This window comes from Ambystoma mexicanum, chromosome 11, assembly GCF_040938575.1.
Source record: "Ambystoma mexicanum isolate Mex_15411 chromosome 11, UKY_AmexF1_1, whole genome shotgun sequence".
In the NCBI taxonomy this organism is placed as follows: Eukaryota; Metazoa; Chordata; class Amphibia; order Caudata; family Ambystomatidae; genus Ambystoma; species Ambystoma mexicanum.
Window position 1 is genome coordinate 176,184,500 of NC_090934.1, and position 19,543 is coordinate 176,204,042.

The 19,543-nt window shown below is 47.3% G+C and overlaps 1 protein-coding gene across 2 annotated transcripts in view; it reads left to right on the plus strand.

The window, feature by feature from the left end:
- The first annotated feature begins 2,672 nt into the window (after window positions 1-2,672).
- KDM1A (lysine demethylase 1A) overlaps window positions 2,673-19,543 on the plus strand; it is a 1,518,024-nt gene continuing 1,501,153 nt past the window's right edge. The window contains exon 1 of one of the 2 annotated variants that reach the window (XM_069622738.1): window positions 2,673-3,087. In XM_069622738.1, the coding sequence (XP_069478839.1) occupies window positions 2,818-3,087 (270 nt within the window). In that variant the 5' untranslated portion in view covers window positions 2,673-2,817. The remainder of the gene's footprint in view (window positions 3,088-19,543) is intronic. The other variant, XM_069622739.1, reaches the window with a different exon arrangement.

Here is a 19,543-nt window from a genome sequence, read left to right on the forward strand (position 1 = left end):
CGATGCATATCCTGAGGTCGTTGCTGGATTTCTTTTTGACTAACACCACTGGACTCAGCCACTCTGAGGATTCCACGGTCTTGATTGTTCCTTCTTCGACCATCTTCCGAAGGTGGGCATCCAATGCAGGTCTCGCCGTGGCAGGTACTGCCCTGACTTTGTGTTTCACAGGGACCGCATTGGGTTTAAGGTGAATCTTGTGGACAAAGTTTTTCACTTTCCCTGGGTTCTCGGAAAACAGGCTCGGGAAAATCTCCTTGAAATTTTGCGCTGCTCCTGAGGAGACCAGGAGTACCTGTTCCGGAGTGCTGGAATCTAGTTTAATACTGAGTTTGTGTTGATCGTCCCATCCCTGCACGGCTGGGCCTTTGGGTGAGAAGTACACTTTGGTGGTGGTACACCTCCCTTTGAATTCGATGTGGGCTCTGATGTAGCTTAGGAGGTCGACCGTCGCACCTCCGAACACAGTCGGTTTTTGCCTGGTCGTTCTGATTTCTACTTGTGCTTGTCCCATCATCTCCTTATACGTGTTGATGGGAAGGATTGTGAGGTCAGATCCTGAATCTGCCATGACACGTGTTTCCATTCCGTCCACTTTGATGGTGCAGTGGGGCTTTTCCCTCAGGGCATGGGGGGCGTTGACCATGACGACCATGGGTCTGTCCTGTAGTTCGTCTTCATCGCTTGTTGTGCAGTCGCCATCGACGCGGGAAACGGTTTTCTCCGGCCACTTACAAGCCGGGGCCATGTGACCAATGCGTCCGCACTTGGAGCACTCCTTATTCCTGGCAGGGCAGTCGCGATCATTCGCCATGTGCTTGGTGCTGGCGTATCTATAGCATTTCGGCACATCCTTTTGCCTGGGGCTTTTGTCCCTGGGGCTGTCGCGGGACTGCTTGTCTCTGCGCCCTCTCCATTGTGGCGCCGCAAGTTCGGGCACGGGCAGGTGACTTCCCGCCTCTTTGCATCTGCTGGAGGTTTTTTCTTCCGCCCTGGCAATTTGGATGGCCTTGTCGAGGGTGACCTCCTTTTCTTGGATGAACTTGTCCTGCACTTTCCTGGAGTTAGTGTGAACGACGAGCATGTCACAGATAACTTGTTCTGCGTTTTCGCCAAAGACGCAAAGAGAAGCCAGCTCCCTCATCCAGGTGATGTAGTCGTCCACGGGTTCGCCCCCTTCCTGTTTACGGGTGTAGAACCTCAGCCTGTGTAGTACCACATTCTCCTTATTGGTGAACCTCTTCACAATGCGACGAGTCGCCTCCTTGTAGTCGTCGTCGACCACTGGAATGGCTGTTAAGCTGGCAAATATGCGCTGACCTTCAACCCCCAATGCATTCAGCAGCATCGCCCTCTTCCTGGCGGGGGCATATCTCGTGCCGCCCACAGCCTCCAGATAGGTGGAGAAAAGGGGCTCCCACTGCATCCACGGAATTGCTGGGGTCTCTGGTGAGGAGAGAAACGCAGGGGGCGGTGTGGCGCCTTGCATGGTGGGCCCGTGGGTCTTTTTATATCTTCGTCGCCAATTATGTTGTGGCCTTTAAGGACGACAGGATGCTTCAGTGGGTTCTAACTGTCTTTATTACAAGACAAACAGGTGAACATAAACTTGTCCTTGTGTAGGCAGGGGAATTACTCACAGTTCAGTTCAGGGCCTCTCAGTTACTTCACTGGGGCTAGATGTGCACAAGGATGGCACGCTGTAAGCTTCCAGGGCCCCAATGTGGCCTCCTGTGGCTTTGGATTTATGCCCTGGAAGCAGGATAATCAGGCTCTTCAGGGCCTTGGTTTGAGGGCTCCTTATCAGGAGCAGCGTTGTGGGTCGACCGCTTGGTCTGGCGCTTTGCCAACACTGGCGGGAACGTTTTCTCGCGGAGTGCGGGTTCGCGAGATCTCGTTATGCCGAGATTTGCGAGACCACGTTCCCGCGATCATGTGATGTCCCCCACACCCCGCCCCCACACAAGGGAGGCAGTTCCGGGCCAAGACTCTACCAACGCATAGCTCTCAACTCACCCGCTTTTGGCGGGTGTCACCCGCCTTGTAAACAGCTGACTTGCACGCCCATTCATTTCAATGGGCCTCTCACCCGCCAAAAATAAAATCGGGTGATTTCACCCGCCTTTGCGACACAAATGGTTGAGAACTATGCCAACATGTGGCGTGTTTCATTTCGCCCTGGCCGGAGCTGCGCCACTGCGGCCTACTTCAGAGGCCCTCAACGTTCTGCCTCCGCGCAGAGCCAGAACGTAATACTTCCGTCCTCCTAAAATAATCCTACCCCCCAATGCAATCCAATTGGGCCATTTCATTGTACAAAATATCCCTCCCAGCTGCCACAAAATATTGGGATGTATGCTTATGTGTGATATTTTACTTGGCTTGCTGGCATGCGGAAGAGTGCATACAAATGAATATCACACCAAACGTGTGACACTCGGCGAGTTCTTTTCCACTCTGCCTATATCAGATCACTTAACCTGCAGACAACAGTGGTGGCACTGTGGTTACAACCCATGCTTTTTCGTAACCAATCAGAATTTATTATGAGAAAAAGGCACGTCTTTTCATTGGGGCAGAGGCCACGGGAGGAGGCGCGGTCGACAAGCGTGTTCATTCGGAACGCCTGTTGTCATTGGTTCCCAGAGCCATCACAACATACCTGTCATCCATAGAAGGACGTTTCAGTCACGTGACACATACGTCTTCACGTCGCTTCCTGCGATGGGTTCCAGTAGCTGCTCGGAGAGCGTTCTCCGCGCGCGCCACTAGCAGCTCCCGCCGCTGGCCCGGCTTTAGTGCAGAGCAGCTGCCTCGATGCTGTCCGGAAAGAAGCCCGAGCTCAGCCTATGCGGCAGCGGCGTGGCTGCCGGCGGCGGTGGGGAGAACGGCCTGGACTCTCAGCCTCCTTCTGGCGTGGCTTCCTCCTCTTCCTCGGACAGTGGCTCAGCGGCTGAACGGACCCCGCGCAAAAAAGAGCGAGCTTCCCCTGCAGGGGAGCCCGGGGCTCCGGGGAGTGGCGGTACGGAGGGTGGCGACCCTGAGACTCCAGAAGGCCGGAGGACCAGTCGCCGCAAGCGTGCCAAAGTAGGTGTGCTGTGAGGCTTTCCACCTCGTGTGAGGCTCCATGGTTTGGTTCCCGGACAGTGTTCGAGTGTGCAGTACCTATGCCCTTGCATTGCAAGAGTGTGCATAAGATACCGGTGGTTTCACTCCAAAGCATGACTGCAGACTGATCCCTCAACATTAACATGATCCCCTTTGCCGGCCACGAGTGGAGATAAACAAAGGTCAATGTTAACCTATACATCACAATACGAATCTGCGCAAACGCGGGCTTTTGACATAAGAACGTGGGAACAAGTGCACGCACACAGGTTACTGTTGACATAAGAAACCAATTAATACCTGGTAATTTTGACATGCAGCGCAAGAGTGTGCGTTACACGGGTCATTGTTGACCTCGGTTTACCGCATGTGATGCCTTCGAATAAACTCATGTTGATCTTCAAGTCCAAACGCAGGGTAATGATGCCCTAAACCCTTTTGTGCCCAGGCACGGGGAATTGTTAACGTTATTTGCCCATATATTGAGTGTACATAGTAACTTCTCAATTAGCCCATGCCACCCGTGTGCATACATCGAGTAAGGTTCACCTTAAAGACGCTTATAAGACGTTGGTGCACAAACACATGGAATTGCTGACATTAGGAGCACATGTTGCGAGTGTTCTTAAACCCTGCTAATTTACACGACTACGACAGGATGCACCCTCCCTGGCCCTGTAGAATATATGTTGCAGGGTATTTTTTGTTGTTGATAGAAGCAGCTCTTGAAAGGTGTGCACAAAAAAACACATTTTGAGGTATGCCCAAGACCTGATAGAAGTGTGCATAAACACAGGCTCCTACTGATACAATCACTACGATGGTGTGTAAACACAGTTGGACGTTGACGTTGGGAGCATGTCTTCATGAACACGGTAATATTGGCTTTGGAGGTCCTGACATAAGTATTAAAGAGCATCCCCCGACACAAACGTTTGCGCAGCTCTCGAAACCTGTACCCCACTTGGACCTGCCCACTAAACACAGAAGCATGCGTGTATAAATTGACGTAAGGTCCGGTAGGGGTATGCATAAATACATGCCATTGTTCATGACTTAACATAAGACAACCTAAACACGTTAATACTGACATAAACACAACCCTCAGTATAATTGTGTATATGCATATGTCAATATTGACATAACGTCCAGCATGATTGTGTAAACCCATAGTAATGTCATAAGAAGCTATACCCATGGTGCGTATAACCAGTAATGTAGATTTAGAACAGGGGTCTGTCTGCAGCCTGTAGCACTCCAGTTGTTTTGGACAATAGTGACAACCATTGAATGTGCAGGTTAGAGCTGAAGGTAGTTGTAGTCTAAAACATTTGGCGTGCTAAAGGTTGAAGATCTTTGAAGGGGCATGACTGTTTATCAACACAAGGTAATAGTGACAGTATTGTAAGGCTGAACATGCAGGGTCGTCTTTCGGTCCTCATTAAAAGCGAGTGTGGACTGAAACAAGGCTGCTTTTGGTACCCCTTTTACTTTATTTATTTCAGATATTGCCACTGCCTGCTGTTTCCCACCTTCCTTGGATGGTATTTCAGTTAAATATTTGTTGTATTTGGACAATATGCCCTTGATGGATCATACCACCATAGGTCTGCGGTGGCATTTGGCAGACGTGGAAACGTCTACAAGGGTGAATGATTTCAAATCAATTTAACCAAGTTTTCTCATTTAGACCACGGCGGAAAAAGCTGTGCGCTACTTTTGATATTTTTGGGTAGTAATGCACTGGAAAGATTTGATAATTGTATCTATTTGGGATTTTATCTGTTTGAAACAAAGAGAGAAACCGAACTTCTAAATTATAAAAAATTCAAAATTATTGTACTAGCCGCAAAAGCAAATAAATAGAAAGTTTAGTTATTTTTCACTGGTCCCAGTGATTAAATACTATAATAAGAAGGTGGTCCCAGTTAATACGTATGGTGCTGAAACCCTGTTTAAACAGCAATTGGATAAAGCTAGGGGGCCTTTTTTGGAGGCGAGTGCTAAAGCTTCCACAGGGAGTTCCGGCCCAAGTGATAAGATGCAAACTTGGTTTACATTCAATTGCTGTGGGTGTGATATGGAAGAATTTGAGGATGTTGGAGGATTCTTTCAAAAAAGCAGTTTATACTATCTGGTGGCACTTAATGCAACTACTGGACAAACGGCTTAGTAAACCCTTGAACAAGTGGCTGCAAAGTGCTAATACAATATGGTTTATCCCTTGAATTCCTACAGATGTCGCTCATTAAGGCGAAACGAAAACTATGGGAGATTGACTGGATAAACAGCATGAGGAGGTCCGTGCGTATAGTCTTTTCTTTGGAATATTGTCAGACGTTAGACCCTCTGGTGTTCTCCCACATTACCTGCAAACATTTCTGAGCCAATATTGCAATACACAATTTTTGTGTCTGCATTTCAATCTCTTCCCCACTAAATAAATCATGGGAGGAAGGGAGGGGAGTGAGCGCAGCTTAAGTATTTGTAGATGGTGTAAAGAAGAGGGAACTATTTAAATGATTTATCATCTTTTAATGAAAAGTCATGTTTTAACTCCTCAGCGTGTACTACACTTAAATCAGGTGGCTTAGTTGGGCAATACATATTTACTCAAATGGAAGGAGACTTGCTGCATTTTTTAGAAGCTTTATTTTCAGTGTTCACAAGACAAACATTATAGCATGCAGCCAGGTATCATGTACTAATGCATAGGCGTCTTACTTCACACCTACATTTTTTGTTTTGTCTTTAACCCTCCCTCCACATTCTCCCCCACAAACATGTACCAAACCAAAGAAACACGCGGTGACGCAACAGAGTATCTCCCATTTAACATCGAACTTTCTTTCCAGGGCTTTCCTGCCTGTCGGTGCCGTTCACCCCTTTTTCAAAGGACCGCAACAGTCTGCAACAAAGCAGGCTTAAAATAGTTGTGTTCTCTCGCTGAGACTGTTAAATGGGAGCCATACTGCCAGGAACTTTTGGTATGTACCATTGATCAATGCACACACCTTCTCCATCGCCATGATTCCCCACATTCTTACACACCACTTGCTCCAATTGGGCCCCGCACTGTTTTCCAACCTTGGGCTAGAGTGATCCTTGCCGCCGACATATATGGCAGGATGTCCACAGGTGTAGTCCTATCCAACATGCGATAGTCTCGCTAGTCCATGTTTCTGCAGAATAGTTGGTTCTAAGCCTATGCTATGGGCTCCCTGATAGCCGCCTCCTTGACCAGTCTATTCCTGATCCAATGTCTAATCTGGATGTAGTGGAATTGTTCCCATTCCGTTACCAGAAATCTCGCTTTACAGTCCTCAAATTGCAAAGGAGCCCCTGCCTGAAAAAAGTCCCTTAGAATTAAGGTTCATTGCCCCACCCAGTTGGCCTAAAAATTGGGAGATCTGCCTGCAAAGTCTGCATTATGCCCCATTGGTGTGAGAGGACCCAATCCCAGGTTTAGCTTCTTATCCTGTCGGGCTTTATCCCAATAAGTGAGGGAATTTTTTTTTGTTTCGAGTAGTGGGGCTCCCCCACCCCTCTCGCCAACTGCCCCATAAACCCGGTGGAATATCTGGAACACCTTGTTCCAAAGTGCTTCTACCTGTTTCGAGCGCCGCTGAGGACTGTTGTAACATAGGGGCCAACTGTGCTGCCAGGATGTAGCGAGCAATCTCGGGAACCCCCAAGCCTCCCAACCCCAAAGGCCAAAAAAAGCACCTTTGTAGGTACTCTGTCCTCACGCCCCCCCCCATTCCCCCACCTACCCAAACACTTGCGATGAAACGCAGGAATTCCCTTTGTGTGTTTTTTGATATTTTGGACTGGAATCCGGATCAGAAGAGAGCTCACCGTATACAAGAACCGCGGGAGTAGGGTCATCTTAATGGCTGTTATGCGGGGAACCCAGGTTCTTGCATGTCCCTTATTTTTTTTTGTTTTGTTACTGATAAATCAGTTTATCTGCAGTGTTAAAATTCATTTCATATTTCAAGTATTTCTTTCCGCTAAAACAATATCAAGTATTAATCTTGTCCATCTCGGATGCAGTGCTTAAATGGGACTAGCGTTCCTTTTGCGGGCATCCCCAGTGGACTAAACCTCACATTCTGGAAAGACTCTGGTGTCCGAGTTACTTATGTCCCATCTCTTAAGATCGTCCAGCAAAGCTTTTCAGAGTCCCAGAATTTTGGCCACATACAGTCCCTCATAGGTCGGAGTCGACTTTACTCCAGATATTCAATACCATCCCGTTCCATTACATTGAGCGATTTTGATTTAGAGTAGTTAATGCGGCATCCCGATACCTCTGCAAACTTCTCCAGAAACCTCATAACCTTTGGGAGTGAGCATTCAGTGTCTTGGAGCAACATAACGTCATCTGCAAATAGTGCAATCTTATTTGAGTTTTCTTTAATCGTGATCCCCTGGATCCCCAGTGGCTCCATGGCAAATATTAATGGGCACAGCACACATCCCTGACAAGTACCTTTCCCTACTGGAATAGAGGTTGAGAGCTTCCCATTGACCTGTATTTTCATAAAGGGTATCTGGAAGTTGGCCAGAACCATGCGTTTAAAAATCAGCCCAAATCCAAATCTCTCTTTTGGCTTCAGGAAACCTCTGCCAAGCTGTCAAACGCTCTGGTTACTTCAAGGGCTATCATGGACATCTTTTGTGCTGTTCTGCGTCCCCATATCGCCACATTCACTGCCCTACGGATATTGTCTTGGGTGTGTCTCCCCATAATAAACCCTGCCTGATCAGAATGTATAATTTTAGGTAGCACCTCCATTAATCGTTGAGCCAGAAATGTTGCCTTGATCTTAGCATCTCCGTTCAGTAGGGAGATGGCGCGATAGCTAGTACATTCAGTCGGGTCCTTACCAGGTTTTAATATTAAAGTGGTTGTGGGGGTACCATATTCCCTGACTCCCCCTATCCCTGGTCCGGTTGAACAATTTTGTCAGAGGTTGCAGGGGGGTGACAATGCTCCGAAAGTTTTTTTTTTATAATAAGCGCTCCCAAACCCATTTGGCCCAGGGAGGGTCCCAATAGCCCACTTCCTTCTCCATGAATGGGGCCTCCAAAAGCTGTCTAACTTTGGGTATTTATCAGGGTAGGTACATTTTTCCCAGGAAAGCTTGCTGCGCTTCTCTGTTTACGTTCTCACTTTGTATGGCCTGGGCATAAAATGTGTACATAATTTCCATTTGCTCCACCTCTCCCCTTGCTAAATTCCCTGACTGATTTTTCAGTTGGGTGAGATCGTATTTGGCTCTCTGCTTCCTTAATTGTGCTGCAGGAAAGTGGTTAGCTTTGTCCCTCCTCAGATAGTACGATGTTTGGTTTGACTTGAAAGTTGCGCCAACCTATCTGCCAGATGTTTCTCCAGCCTCTCTCTAGCCTTTATCAAGTACTGCCAAGCCTTCTGGGAACTCCAGGCCCTGTGCGAATCATCTGCTTCCTGCACCTCCCCTTCCAACCCCACCCTTAGAAGCTCTTTCTCCCCCAGGAACGCAGCCGTCCGACCGATGAACTCCCCGCTTATAACTGCCTTGTCGGCATCCCAGACCGTGCACAAGCCCATCTCCCTGTTCGTTTTCCCAAAAATAGTTTCTCCATATGGGATCTTCTGGAGTGGTCCCTTAGCAGCATGTCATACAGCCTCCAAGGTCTACCGGCTCTCAAGAGGGGTGCCAAGGATTCCGCCCTGAGGATGACCGGAGAATGGGCGGACAGATATCTCACCCCAATCTCCAGATTGATCACCTGTGGTATAAAGGCACCCGATACTAAAACCATGTTGATTCGGGAAAAACCTCTGTGCAGCAGAATAGTGTATGTCCAGGCTTGGGGATGAGTGAATCGCCATGTTTCAATGAGGTACAGCTCCCTTGGGATGCGTGCCATCGCCTGCCTATTCCTACCATCGTTCTGGGTTGGGCGTTGGGGTTTTATCCAAAGAGACATCCATTACACAATTAAAGTCCCCCCTCCACAACCGACACCTTGCCCACACACCACCCTGTTAACTTGCCCAACAGATCTGTTAGAAACTGGTTCTGCTTTCTCGTTAGGCGCATACACTGCTACCAGGGTGACCAACTGGCCCATTAATTGCCCCTCCCCCCCCCCCAAGACAAAGTATCGACCCTCTGGATCTTTATACTGGAATCACTTGCTAAAGTCTGTATTCTTTGCCATCAGGCTTGCAATCCCCATCTTTCTTTGTGCTGCTAGATGCAAATGAGCAAATGATTGTTTAGGGCATCCCTTGTCTCATGCGGCCTCATCTTTGGGAAGTAAATGTATCTCTTGCAGCCATACCAGACGTGCGCAATTTCATTAAACTCCTCAGAATTGATCAGCGAGTTTAGGCTCTGAACGTTCAGGGAAACTAATTGTATCTCAGCCGCCATCATCCAGTTGCAATCCCTCATGCCCCTGACAACTGGTCAGAAATCCTGTCATAAAAGCGACCATGACTCGTGTGTATCACCACCATATTCACTGTAAACAGACAGAATAACCCTCCAACTTCCTCCAAAACTTCGTAATTCAACTTGATGAACATAATTTCCAACACCGGGCTTACTTCACCAGCAGGGTACTATGGGACAATTTTCCAGCATCTTATCTGTTCTCTTCTGTGCCCTCTACCCCACCCTCTCTGACGCCGGTCAATACCTAATGTAAGCAGCCCCCCAGATGTAACCCAACTCCACACACTGAAACAAAGCCCATCGAGAATGCACCATCCGACCTTGTTCAGTACTGGTCAGGTTGGGGCTGTGTATCGGCCTCCCTTACTCCTTCTTTTCGAGTGCACAAGCGCCCATCTTCCATTTTTCCCTCTTAGGAACCAGGAGTTGGGACGTGTTGGCATCCGGATCGCCATGGAGATGGTGTATAGTTAACCTATCCACTAGAAACGCAGGCCACACGGGAACATCCACCGATACCATATGTCTTTGGATTTGAGCCAGACAGTGATGATGCAAAGTCTTTTCAACAGTGTTGCCCAAGCCAGATCTTGATAGTATTAGCGGAGTGACCCGAAACCGTACCGGCTCCCGCTGTGCACGCGCAACTTCCTCCTTAACTTGATGCAGATCGACTCTATCCAGGACATCAGTTGTGAAGTTCTTCCTCAGTTGGTATGAAGATTACACACAGTGGGTTCGATCCAGGACAATTTTTTGCGTAGTAAAAGAATCGAGCAAATGCTGGAACAGCACCACCACATATTCCTGCAGGTGCGTGTCTGGCATTGATATGGGGATTCCACAGATGCGTATGTTATTCGGCTGGGATCTATTTTCGGCATCTTCCTGCTTGGTAATGACCTGGTCCATCTGCTTTTCTAAGGAGATTACCAGCAATGCTAACTCATCCTGTTCATGCCCCTGCTTGCTAATTGCGGTTTCTACTTCATCCACCCTCCTCTCCACTGCAAGGGCATTTTTATTAAGATCCGCAAATGGATTGGTGAGGTCAGCAGCACTGTCCTTAATGTCTTAGGTTCCTGCAGCATAGCGATTGTCTGATCTCCTTGTTGGTGGATCATCGGCATCCAGTTGAGAAGTGGGTGACGAATGTTCCTGGGCCGCCGTCGACTACCGACGCTTCTGAGACTCGAATCTCTGCATGAGCACCTTTATGTACCCTGACATGGGCCCTTTCTCGTTTGTCGCCTGTTTCATCATACCAGCTCCCAGGTGGCACTGGACACAGTCCCACCTCACCTCTGCAATGACTCGGGGTCTTTAGGGGGTATGTTGTACCTTCCGAACTCTCCTCCGTATAGTTTGCACCTCTGCCTGCGGCTTTCCAGACTTTGGGTCAGCTCCGCCTCTTCACCTGCATAGATCCATGCCTCCGAGACTCAAGCCACTGCCAACAATGCTCCCCAATGGGCCCCCATGCACACTGCCCGCGAGAGGAAAGGCCGGTCCCAGCGAGTGAGGGGGTCGCCTTGCGATTGCCGCCTTTACTCTGGGCAGTGCTCCACTTTCTCTAGCAGAAGAACGTGGCTCCCAATCTGGAGAACGGACCACCCTCCTTTCTGCTCCCAATCCTTTATAGGGGTCAGGCTTTAGCCCGAGGCAGGCAGATTTCACTTGGAACTTCCAAGAAGGTGACCATGGGTGGAGGGGAACATTTTTTTGAGATATTCTTCTGGTGTGTAAGCAAGGACACAAAATCAAAAAGAGGGAGTGAAATGTGCTGTAGCCTGGGTGCTGGAGCATAGCCACTGGGAGTAGAGGGCCGCACTCCCACCATCACACAGCTTCGAGACCCATGTCTGATGTTGCCGGCATTTTTACCAAGAGACTGCTCCTTCCAATAGCGTGAGGATCCATCCACAGGTCACAGCAGGAGTCGGCACTGGTACTCTTGGAGGGCAGGAGTACTCTCCAGCATCATCCCCACCTCGCTTCCTCTGCTGGCTCGTTTCCTCTGCCGCACCTGCCCACGCTGCACAGCTCCACATCACCACAGGGTCCACTCCGGATTCCTAGGCAGTCTGACAGGCTCCCACCAAGCAACATGCCCTCCGATGTTGGCGCTGGGGGCCCGTCAGTTGCCCAGGGATCGCCCACTGCTAACGCCCTCCTCCTGCTATCCCCCCTGCCCCCAAACAGCTCCAGGGTCTGCCAGTGAGGATCCCGGTCCGTCTGTCCAGCCTCGAATGGAGCTCTGCCGGCGTCCCCAGCCACGGCCCTTACTCTCGGCTGCTGCCTCAAACATATGGTGCAGCAGATGTTGGGTGCGTGCCTCAGTGGAGGCCGGCCGCCATCTTGACAGCTGCGTGCTGGGACTTTTCGGCTGCCTGTTCTCATCAATCCACCAGCTGATCTGCTCAAAACCTTTGGGGATGCCCTACGACAGGTTCAGACACCTCTCCATAGCTTTCTTTCAGAATCAGGCATTCTTAAAGGTGGTTAGGGCATTAGGAACGGGCTCAAATGCAGGAGCACGCCGGAGAAGCATCCAGCGGCTTCCATGGCTAGCCATGCCCTCCCGCGTTGCACTTTTTTAAAGAGCTGTTCCCATGATGGTGCTATGGTACAAGTTCTGTAATTCACTTACATAAAAACAATTGTGACATCTCTAAAATATGCAGTGTCGCTTAGCAATTTGCTTTATAATTTGGTTGGTTTTCTAATTAAATTGACACTTGTGTAGCAGGGTTCCAAATGAAGGTTTGAAAAGCAGGAGCTAAAAGCGGCTCCTGGTTATCCCACAGTAATTGGTAACCAGGAGCTACCACTGGGCAGTGAGGCACTAGTACATAGTGTTCCGAAAATCTGGCTTCCAAATAAGATGCAAAAGTATAATTTTGTCCATTTATTATTCCCATTCAACATTTAAATGTTGTTTATATGTCCTAATGTTTGTTTATAGATTGTCCCAAATGCAGTCCCCTTCCTAAAAATGTAAGCCGTTTCATAGTGCACAATTAGTGTTTCTACTGTAAAACACAGCATGGTCTCCTTTTTATTCAGTAAAGTTTAGACTAGTGTATCCACAAATCATAGTGTCAATATTACACCTAATTTACCCGGTTCCCTTTGCTCCGCCATCGACTCTGCTTAGTTTTTTACTTTCTTTCCTCTTATTTAATGAATACTCAAAGCTAACTAAATGTTTATGCATTGTAGCAATCAACAGTTCCAGTCAGTACATCTACAGACCTACTGCAATACCTCTCCAAAGCTCACTTTGCTATGCATTATATATTAGAACCTGGATGAGGGAGCTAGCCACTCGGGATGCAGGGGACACCAGCTGAATCTGCAAGTAGCCTCCTGCATTTAATGCCAGCCTGCTGTGCCTCTGCCCAACCTTCATCTTGTCCTTGAAGGCAGTGCCTTAGGCGGTCTCCACTGTAGTGCATTACCTTGAACCGCATGCCCCACCAGAGTCCCACAGCCAGCTCTCCTGCCCACTCGCCTTCGGACCTTGTGGCCTAAAGCTAGGTCCTGGAAATGTATATTACCAATCGCAGACACATGTGTAACTTCCTTTTAAAGGAGGCATGAATTGTGCAAAGCCTGGTTCCCTCAAAAAGAAACCAGTGAAGTACCAGCACTCCAGATGTATTCGCAGAGTACTAATGGTGATAAATACTGCTTTCATTGGTACGCTGAGCTGGAAGGCTGCACTGGGGCATACCTGGCTTGAGCTTGGGGCAATTACCAGCCCTGCCCTTCCACGAAAAGTGATATTTAATGCTATATTGAAAATAGTTGATATCAATGACCGTCGAGGGCTGTCTCGTCTACCCTGACTGCTGCAACACCATACTACGTACATAGTCTTCACCTATGACTTTCAATTAACATTGTGAAACATTTGATTTGTGAAACCGCAGAACTTCCCCTTAGACAGCAAATGATTGGTCAAGCATACAGTAAACGGGACACTGGCCTGTACAACATCTCTGCAACCAGTTGCAGAGACTTGCACTGGAACAAAAGGTCAGAGCCTTTTATTGCATATATTTCTGTCTATTCATGCAGCTCAACTTTATATTTCTCAGTCATCTCACTAATTTCTTAGGAGAGACACACACATGATGTATTGTTGCAAATTGTATGTCTTTTTTAAAAAACTGTTTATTGGAGTATGTTGTCAACATTAACACACATTGAGTAGAGCAGTTTGACTAAATCTTAATACAATCTTGTTGGGTACACATACAAACAAGGATCCTAGCAATTGGGGATGATGACATTTCATATCGTGTTGATGAGTCAACCCAGGGCTAGGTACGCCCGGAAGTCAGACCATGTGTCCTTAGGTTTGTTGATGCTCGGCAGTACAGTAATATACAATTCCTGTGTTGTTTTTCCAGACAACATCCCTCCACCACATCTCTCTCCTGGGAGGTTGTTTGTGTCCATCCAGGATAGCCCTCTTAGCCAGCAATAAACCCAAGTTGAAGAATCTGCGCTGGCTACACCCATTCGGCCAGCGTAACAGAGTATACATTCACATGGTGACGGGTCTAGCTGTCTCCCGAATATGTCGGACAAGGTGGTTTTAACAGCGTCCCAGTATTCAGTTTCGGGCAGGACCATATCATGTGTGGCAAGTGAGCATTTCCATCGCTACATCTGTGTCATACATTGATCCTGTCGGTCCCAAACGGGGTCAGTCTTGACAGAGGTGTGGGGGGCAATCTAGTCTATTCAAAACCTACATGAATTCAATTCGAGTTCAATGACCACCCTTTCGAAAGTGAGCAATGCGCCCTCCGTGAATTCTACCTGGCGGTCCCTACCCCACCTGGAGCGTATAGTTCTTGCAGTACCTGTGTTCATAGACTGTGCCAGTTTGTATAATACAGAGATACTTTTCTTAACTATAGACCTTTGCAAAATATATAACCAGCACGGATGCGCTGGAGATTCATCCGGAAATGTGGGCTAGTGCGCCTCAAAAGTTGCGCGCATTCGTAAATAGTACAATGCCTGCAATGGGCCCTCCAGCTGTCTTCAGTAACTCCCAGTCCACAAAATGCCCCTCTATATAGAAATCATGGGCTGAGTGTATTCCCAATGCTCTCTAGGCTTTAACCATACCTCCGTCCACTGTGGGGGAAGCATCAGGAGCCCCCACAAGGGGAGAATCCTATCATATATCTTGTGTCTGCAGCTCTCTAGCAATCAACTTTTTCCATGCTTTCCAGGTTGCTCCCACAGGGTCCAGCTGGTTATTTGCCTGGTATGTACCACCCACCAGTAAAGAAGTTAATGAAGCGGGGCGTGTGTGTACCTTCTTCAAGCGGGAGTGCGAGATCGGAACACAGTTCAATAGGGGGCCTAATGTACCTGCGCCAACATATAGTATAATTCGAAGTCAAGCGCATTGAACCCCCTCCCCCCCTTCCTCATAGGGTCTGGTCAGACGCGACCATTTCAAGCGTGCTGCGCCTCCCACCCATATGAAAGAAGTACATTCTGGAATAATGTCATGAAATGGCATGCAGCCGGTGCAAAGCGGAATGTTGTGGAAGATAGAGTAGTTTGGGTAGTATTACCATTTTAATTAGGGACACACCTCCCTGCCAACGACCTCAGTACCTTTCCCCACTTTTGTAGCTTAGCCCCTAAGTCCTCCATGTAGGGCCCACAGTTCAGTTCTTGGGTGAGGCCAGGTGTCTGTGCGATCACTATCCCCAGGTAGCGAACAGATTGAGCAGCCCATTTTAACCCCATATGAGTAGGTTCCGTCATCCCGGTCGTCAAGGGGAGCATTTTGGATTTACTGCTGTTCAGATGCAGACTAGAGTGTGCTCCCCACCACTGTGTAAAGTACTCTAGGTAAGTAAACATCGGGATTCTTTATATACAATAATATATTATTTGCATACAATGATACAACTTCCGCCCCCCTATCCTTATGCCAGCACAACTATGTTCAGCCTGTATTTTATCTGCCAGTGGTTCAATTACTATAGCAAATAACAGTGGGGGATAATGGATACCCCTGCGCAGCTGCAGGAGCGGGGAGTCTCAACCATTTGTATGTACGCGGTCGTACGGGCACGCATAAAGCAGTTTCACCCAAGATCTACATCTAGGCCAAATCCATAATTAGACAGCGCCTGGAGAAGAATGGCCACGATACATTATAAAAGGCTTTTCGCATGTCTAATGAAACTGCCACTGCCTGTGCGTCAGGTGGAGGCTGGGCCATTACATTGTACAGTTGTTGGAGGCTCAATGCCATTGATCGGCCAGGTATAAATCCTGCCTGATCGGGATGTACCGTGTGGGTCATTAAGGGGGATAATGGCGAATGGCATTCTGTGTCGTGAGTGTCTTGATGGAGAAGAATGGCCTGAATGCACCGTGCGCCTTTATTGGCTGACTGACTGCCTGAATGCCCTTCTGAGAGATTGCTTGCCTGAGTGTGACTCAGCAGAGTGAATGGGAGATCAACAGTATATCTGGGTGCTTCTCACTGCTAGAAATCGTTCAGAAGCGGAAGTTGATACTTATGCCTACTCTTGAAGCAGAGCCACAAGAAGGACAACCGCTGGTCCCTTCCGTGTAATCTGAAAGCTGCTGTGTCTTCAAGAACTGATCCAAGAGGACCTGGTAAGGAGACCTCTTCCCGAGCTACGAGGGACTATAGTGCACTGGCTGATCTTTGCCAAAGCTCCCTGGTAGACGGACCTACGAAAGGCTGCCGACCGGAGAAGCGGACCGCCGAGGTGAACGAAGAAAAGCACCGGACAGCCATCCACCGTCGCTGACTGGAGCCGCCGTGCTCCTTTGTTCATCATCGTCGACCGCTTTCGTCCTGCTGGAGAAAGTTGAGGCCACCGAGGAGAATCCGCCGGTAGGTTTCCCGCCACCCGAAGACCTCAGATGCCGACGAAGCTACTGAAGCCAGCCCTGGTCACGTCCCGTTCACCGACGCCAGACACCGACAACTCGACGCCCTTGCTGGGTCAAAGTTTTTCACTGACTCTCTGCGGCAACAAACCATCATCGTCGAGGTACACCGCATGCCTCACCTGTTGCAGGACGTTTTCGATCACTCATCAACCAGCACCGCAAGGACTGAAGCTGTGGCCTCAACGACAACGTTCACCCTTTTTTCATCTCGGAAGTTCGTCGACCTGTGGCTCCCGCTTGAAAGGGAGCGCACTCAAGAAGGGCCTGTCGATTCCCTGACTAAGAACTCTACAACACAAGGTACATTTGGGTTGCAGAACTATCGAAGAAGATAAGACTCTAGTAGACAATATATGTACTGGGCTTGTAGTGCTCTTCATTTACAGGTTGCCTAGGTGGGGGGGATCCTCACACGGAACTGTTTAGGTAACAGGGCCCGTATTCTGCCAATTGTCTAACCTACTTGTTTTCCTCCTAAGTCTATGGTTGGGTTTATAGTCATAATGTCGAAAAAAAAATGTCGACAAACAAAAATGTTGGAAAAAAAATTTCGAAAACAATGTCGACATCCTATACTTATAATGTAAAAAGTCATTTTTTCGAAAAAAAATGTCGACAAAAAATGTCACTTAAAACTAACAACACCTCACCCAACACCACCCTCCCACCCCACATACTCAACACATTCTAATTATATATATATATTTATTTATTTTTTCAATAAATAAATAACCAAAAAGAGTATCATTTACTATTGGGGGGGTCCCCCCCAACCCACCCTCCCACCCCTCATACTCAACACATTCTAATTATATATTTATTTATTTTTTCAATAAATAAATAACCAAAAAGAGTATCATTTACTATTGGGGGGGGGGGGGGGGGGTCCCCCCCAACCCCCCCACCACCCACACCCCCCCCACCCACCCCTCATACTCAACACATCTTAGTTATATATATATTTATTTATTTATTCTTACAATAAATACAAAATTTTGAAAAAATATCGAAAAAATGTCGACATTATTGTTTGTCGACATTATTTTTTTCGACATTTATTTTTCGAAATTTTGACTGTCGACATTTTGACTGTCGACATTATGACTGCCCACCCTATGGTTGATATTGTTTTGCTGTGTTGATTTGTATGGTATTTGAACTGAGTACAGTTGATGTATTTTAATGGAATCTGAGTAATCATGTTACCATCTAGGACTGTATATATTTACCATTGTAGAATTGTCACAGCACAAAGTGTATTATCGTGGTAGTGTATATAGCATTGAACCTTTTTTATATAAAGAGCTGTGTTTTAACTAACATAGCGTGTGGACATTCCTTTGTGGGTGCTTGGGGACTACACTGTACTTAAGGACCAGCCCGCATCACCTCCTGAGAAGCTAGGCCTTGATTGCTCGTCCATTGCTACCAACAATAGAGAATCTTGGCTGGGGTCCTCTCTGCCTCTCCTCTGCCGTATAGAGAGCAGGAGTACAGACACCCCCCTCCGGTCTTTACTCAGGCAAGGGTGGGCTTGATAGTTTCCTTGTCTGCTGCCCGCTTGGCATGGTGCTTAGAAGAGAGCAGTCATTTTAGGCGGCTACTCCACAGCGCCCGGCTAATTTTATGTCTGGAGTATAAATACCCTCTGGTGACATTAAAAATATTAGTACATATTGCTAATGAAATCGGCTTCCTAATCAATGTTATTGAGCAAACTCTGCAAATCACTTTTTAGAAACTAATGTAAGCACATAACGGGGATCAAAATAAAAATGTGACTAGCAGGACCTCAAAGCAGCTCCTGGGTATTTGTCATCGTTCATTAAGCAGGAGCTACTTTTGGGGAACCAAAAGCTGTTATACAATCAGTAAATTTAACTCCCATAAAAGATGCAAACTAACTGTCAGTTATGTATGACCGAATATGCTTCCAATGTCTTCTAGATGTGTTGTCATGCTCATTTACACAGTCACAAACACAATTTAGTGTCACATAGTAGGAGCCAAATAGCTTCCAGCAGTTTCAAACACTAACGTTTGGGTGTGTGTGTTTTTTGTTGTTTTCAAACAGACATGTCGCAGTAAGACAATGAAATAAATGTACATAAGCACAGGTCAATACCTAAATGAGAGACCTCCGTGACTGGTTTATAAACACAGGGTAATGTGGACATACTCCCATAAATGTCCTGTAAAACAGAGTATTGTTTATTTAAGCACACAATATGAGTCTTGGTTTTGTGTTGATGTACAACTCGTGTGCATGGGAAGCCAATCATGTGTGAATAAACATGGATGAATGTTATTCTTTGAAGTCTATAACATGACTATGCGTAACAAAAAAAAAGTACTGCTATGTGACGCCCATAACTTGTGCATAAGCACAGGGTAATGTTGACACAAGGTGCCCATAATGCAAGTCGGCGTTAACTTCGAATAATGAGAAGCACTGTCGGGCATCACCCAGTAGGAAGGAGCTACGGAGAGTACTCGGCGCACTGCAAATCTAACTTCCACGTGAGATACGCACTTTAACGTGTTGGCCATTATCTATGATCCATTATGCTTAAATGTGCCCTGATATTTCCTTATTAACATTCTCAATTAGTAAAAGTTAATGTTTGTAAAGAACTAGTTGGCCCTAGGAGCCAAAAATAGCTCCTGGTAGCTGCTTGCTCCAAGTTATACAGGCTCCCCTAGGCTTAACACAGGGGCTAAATGGCTCCCTGCAGTTTCGAACCCCGACTTGGTGTGCACCGAAACATAGAGTAATGACCTTTCACATGAGCGTGAACAAATGTTTTGGAACCACTTTTTATGGAAATTACAGGGAAAGCAATGCATTTTTGGCACAGTAATGCTTACATTTTTAACATTGATTTGCATAGCGGAGGATTGGTGTCTTTAACAGTTGGTAAGAGGATGTGTATATAAGACTAAATGATGCAGTGGCTGTAGAAACGTGAACAAGGACAGTATAGCATGATATAGGAATGGGAAAGTGGAGG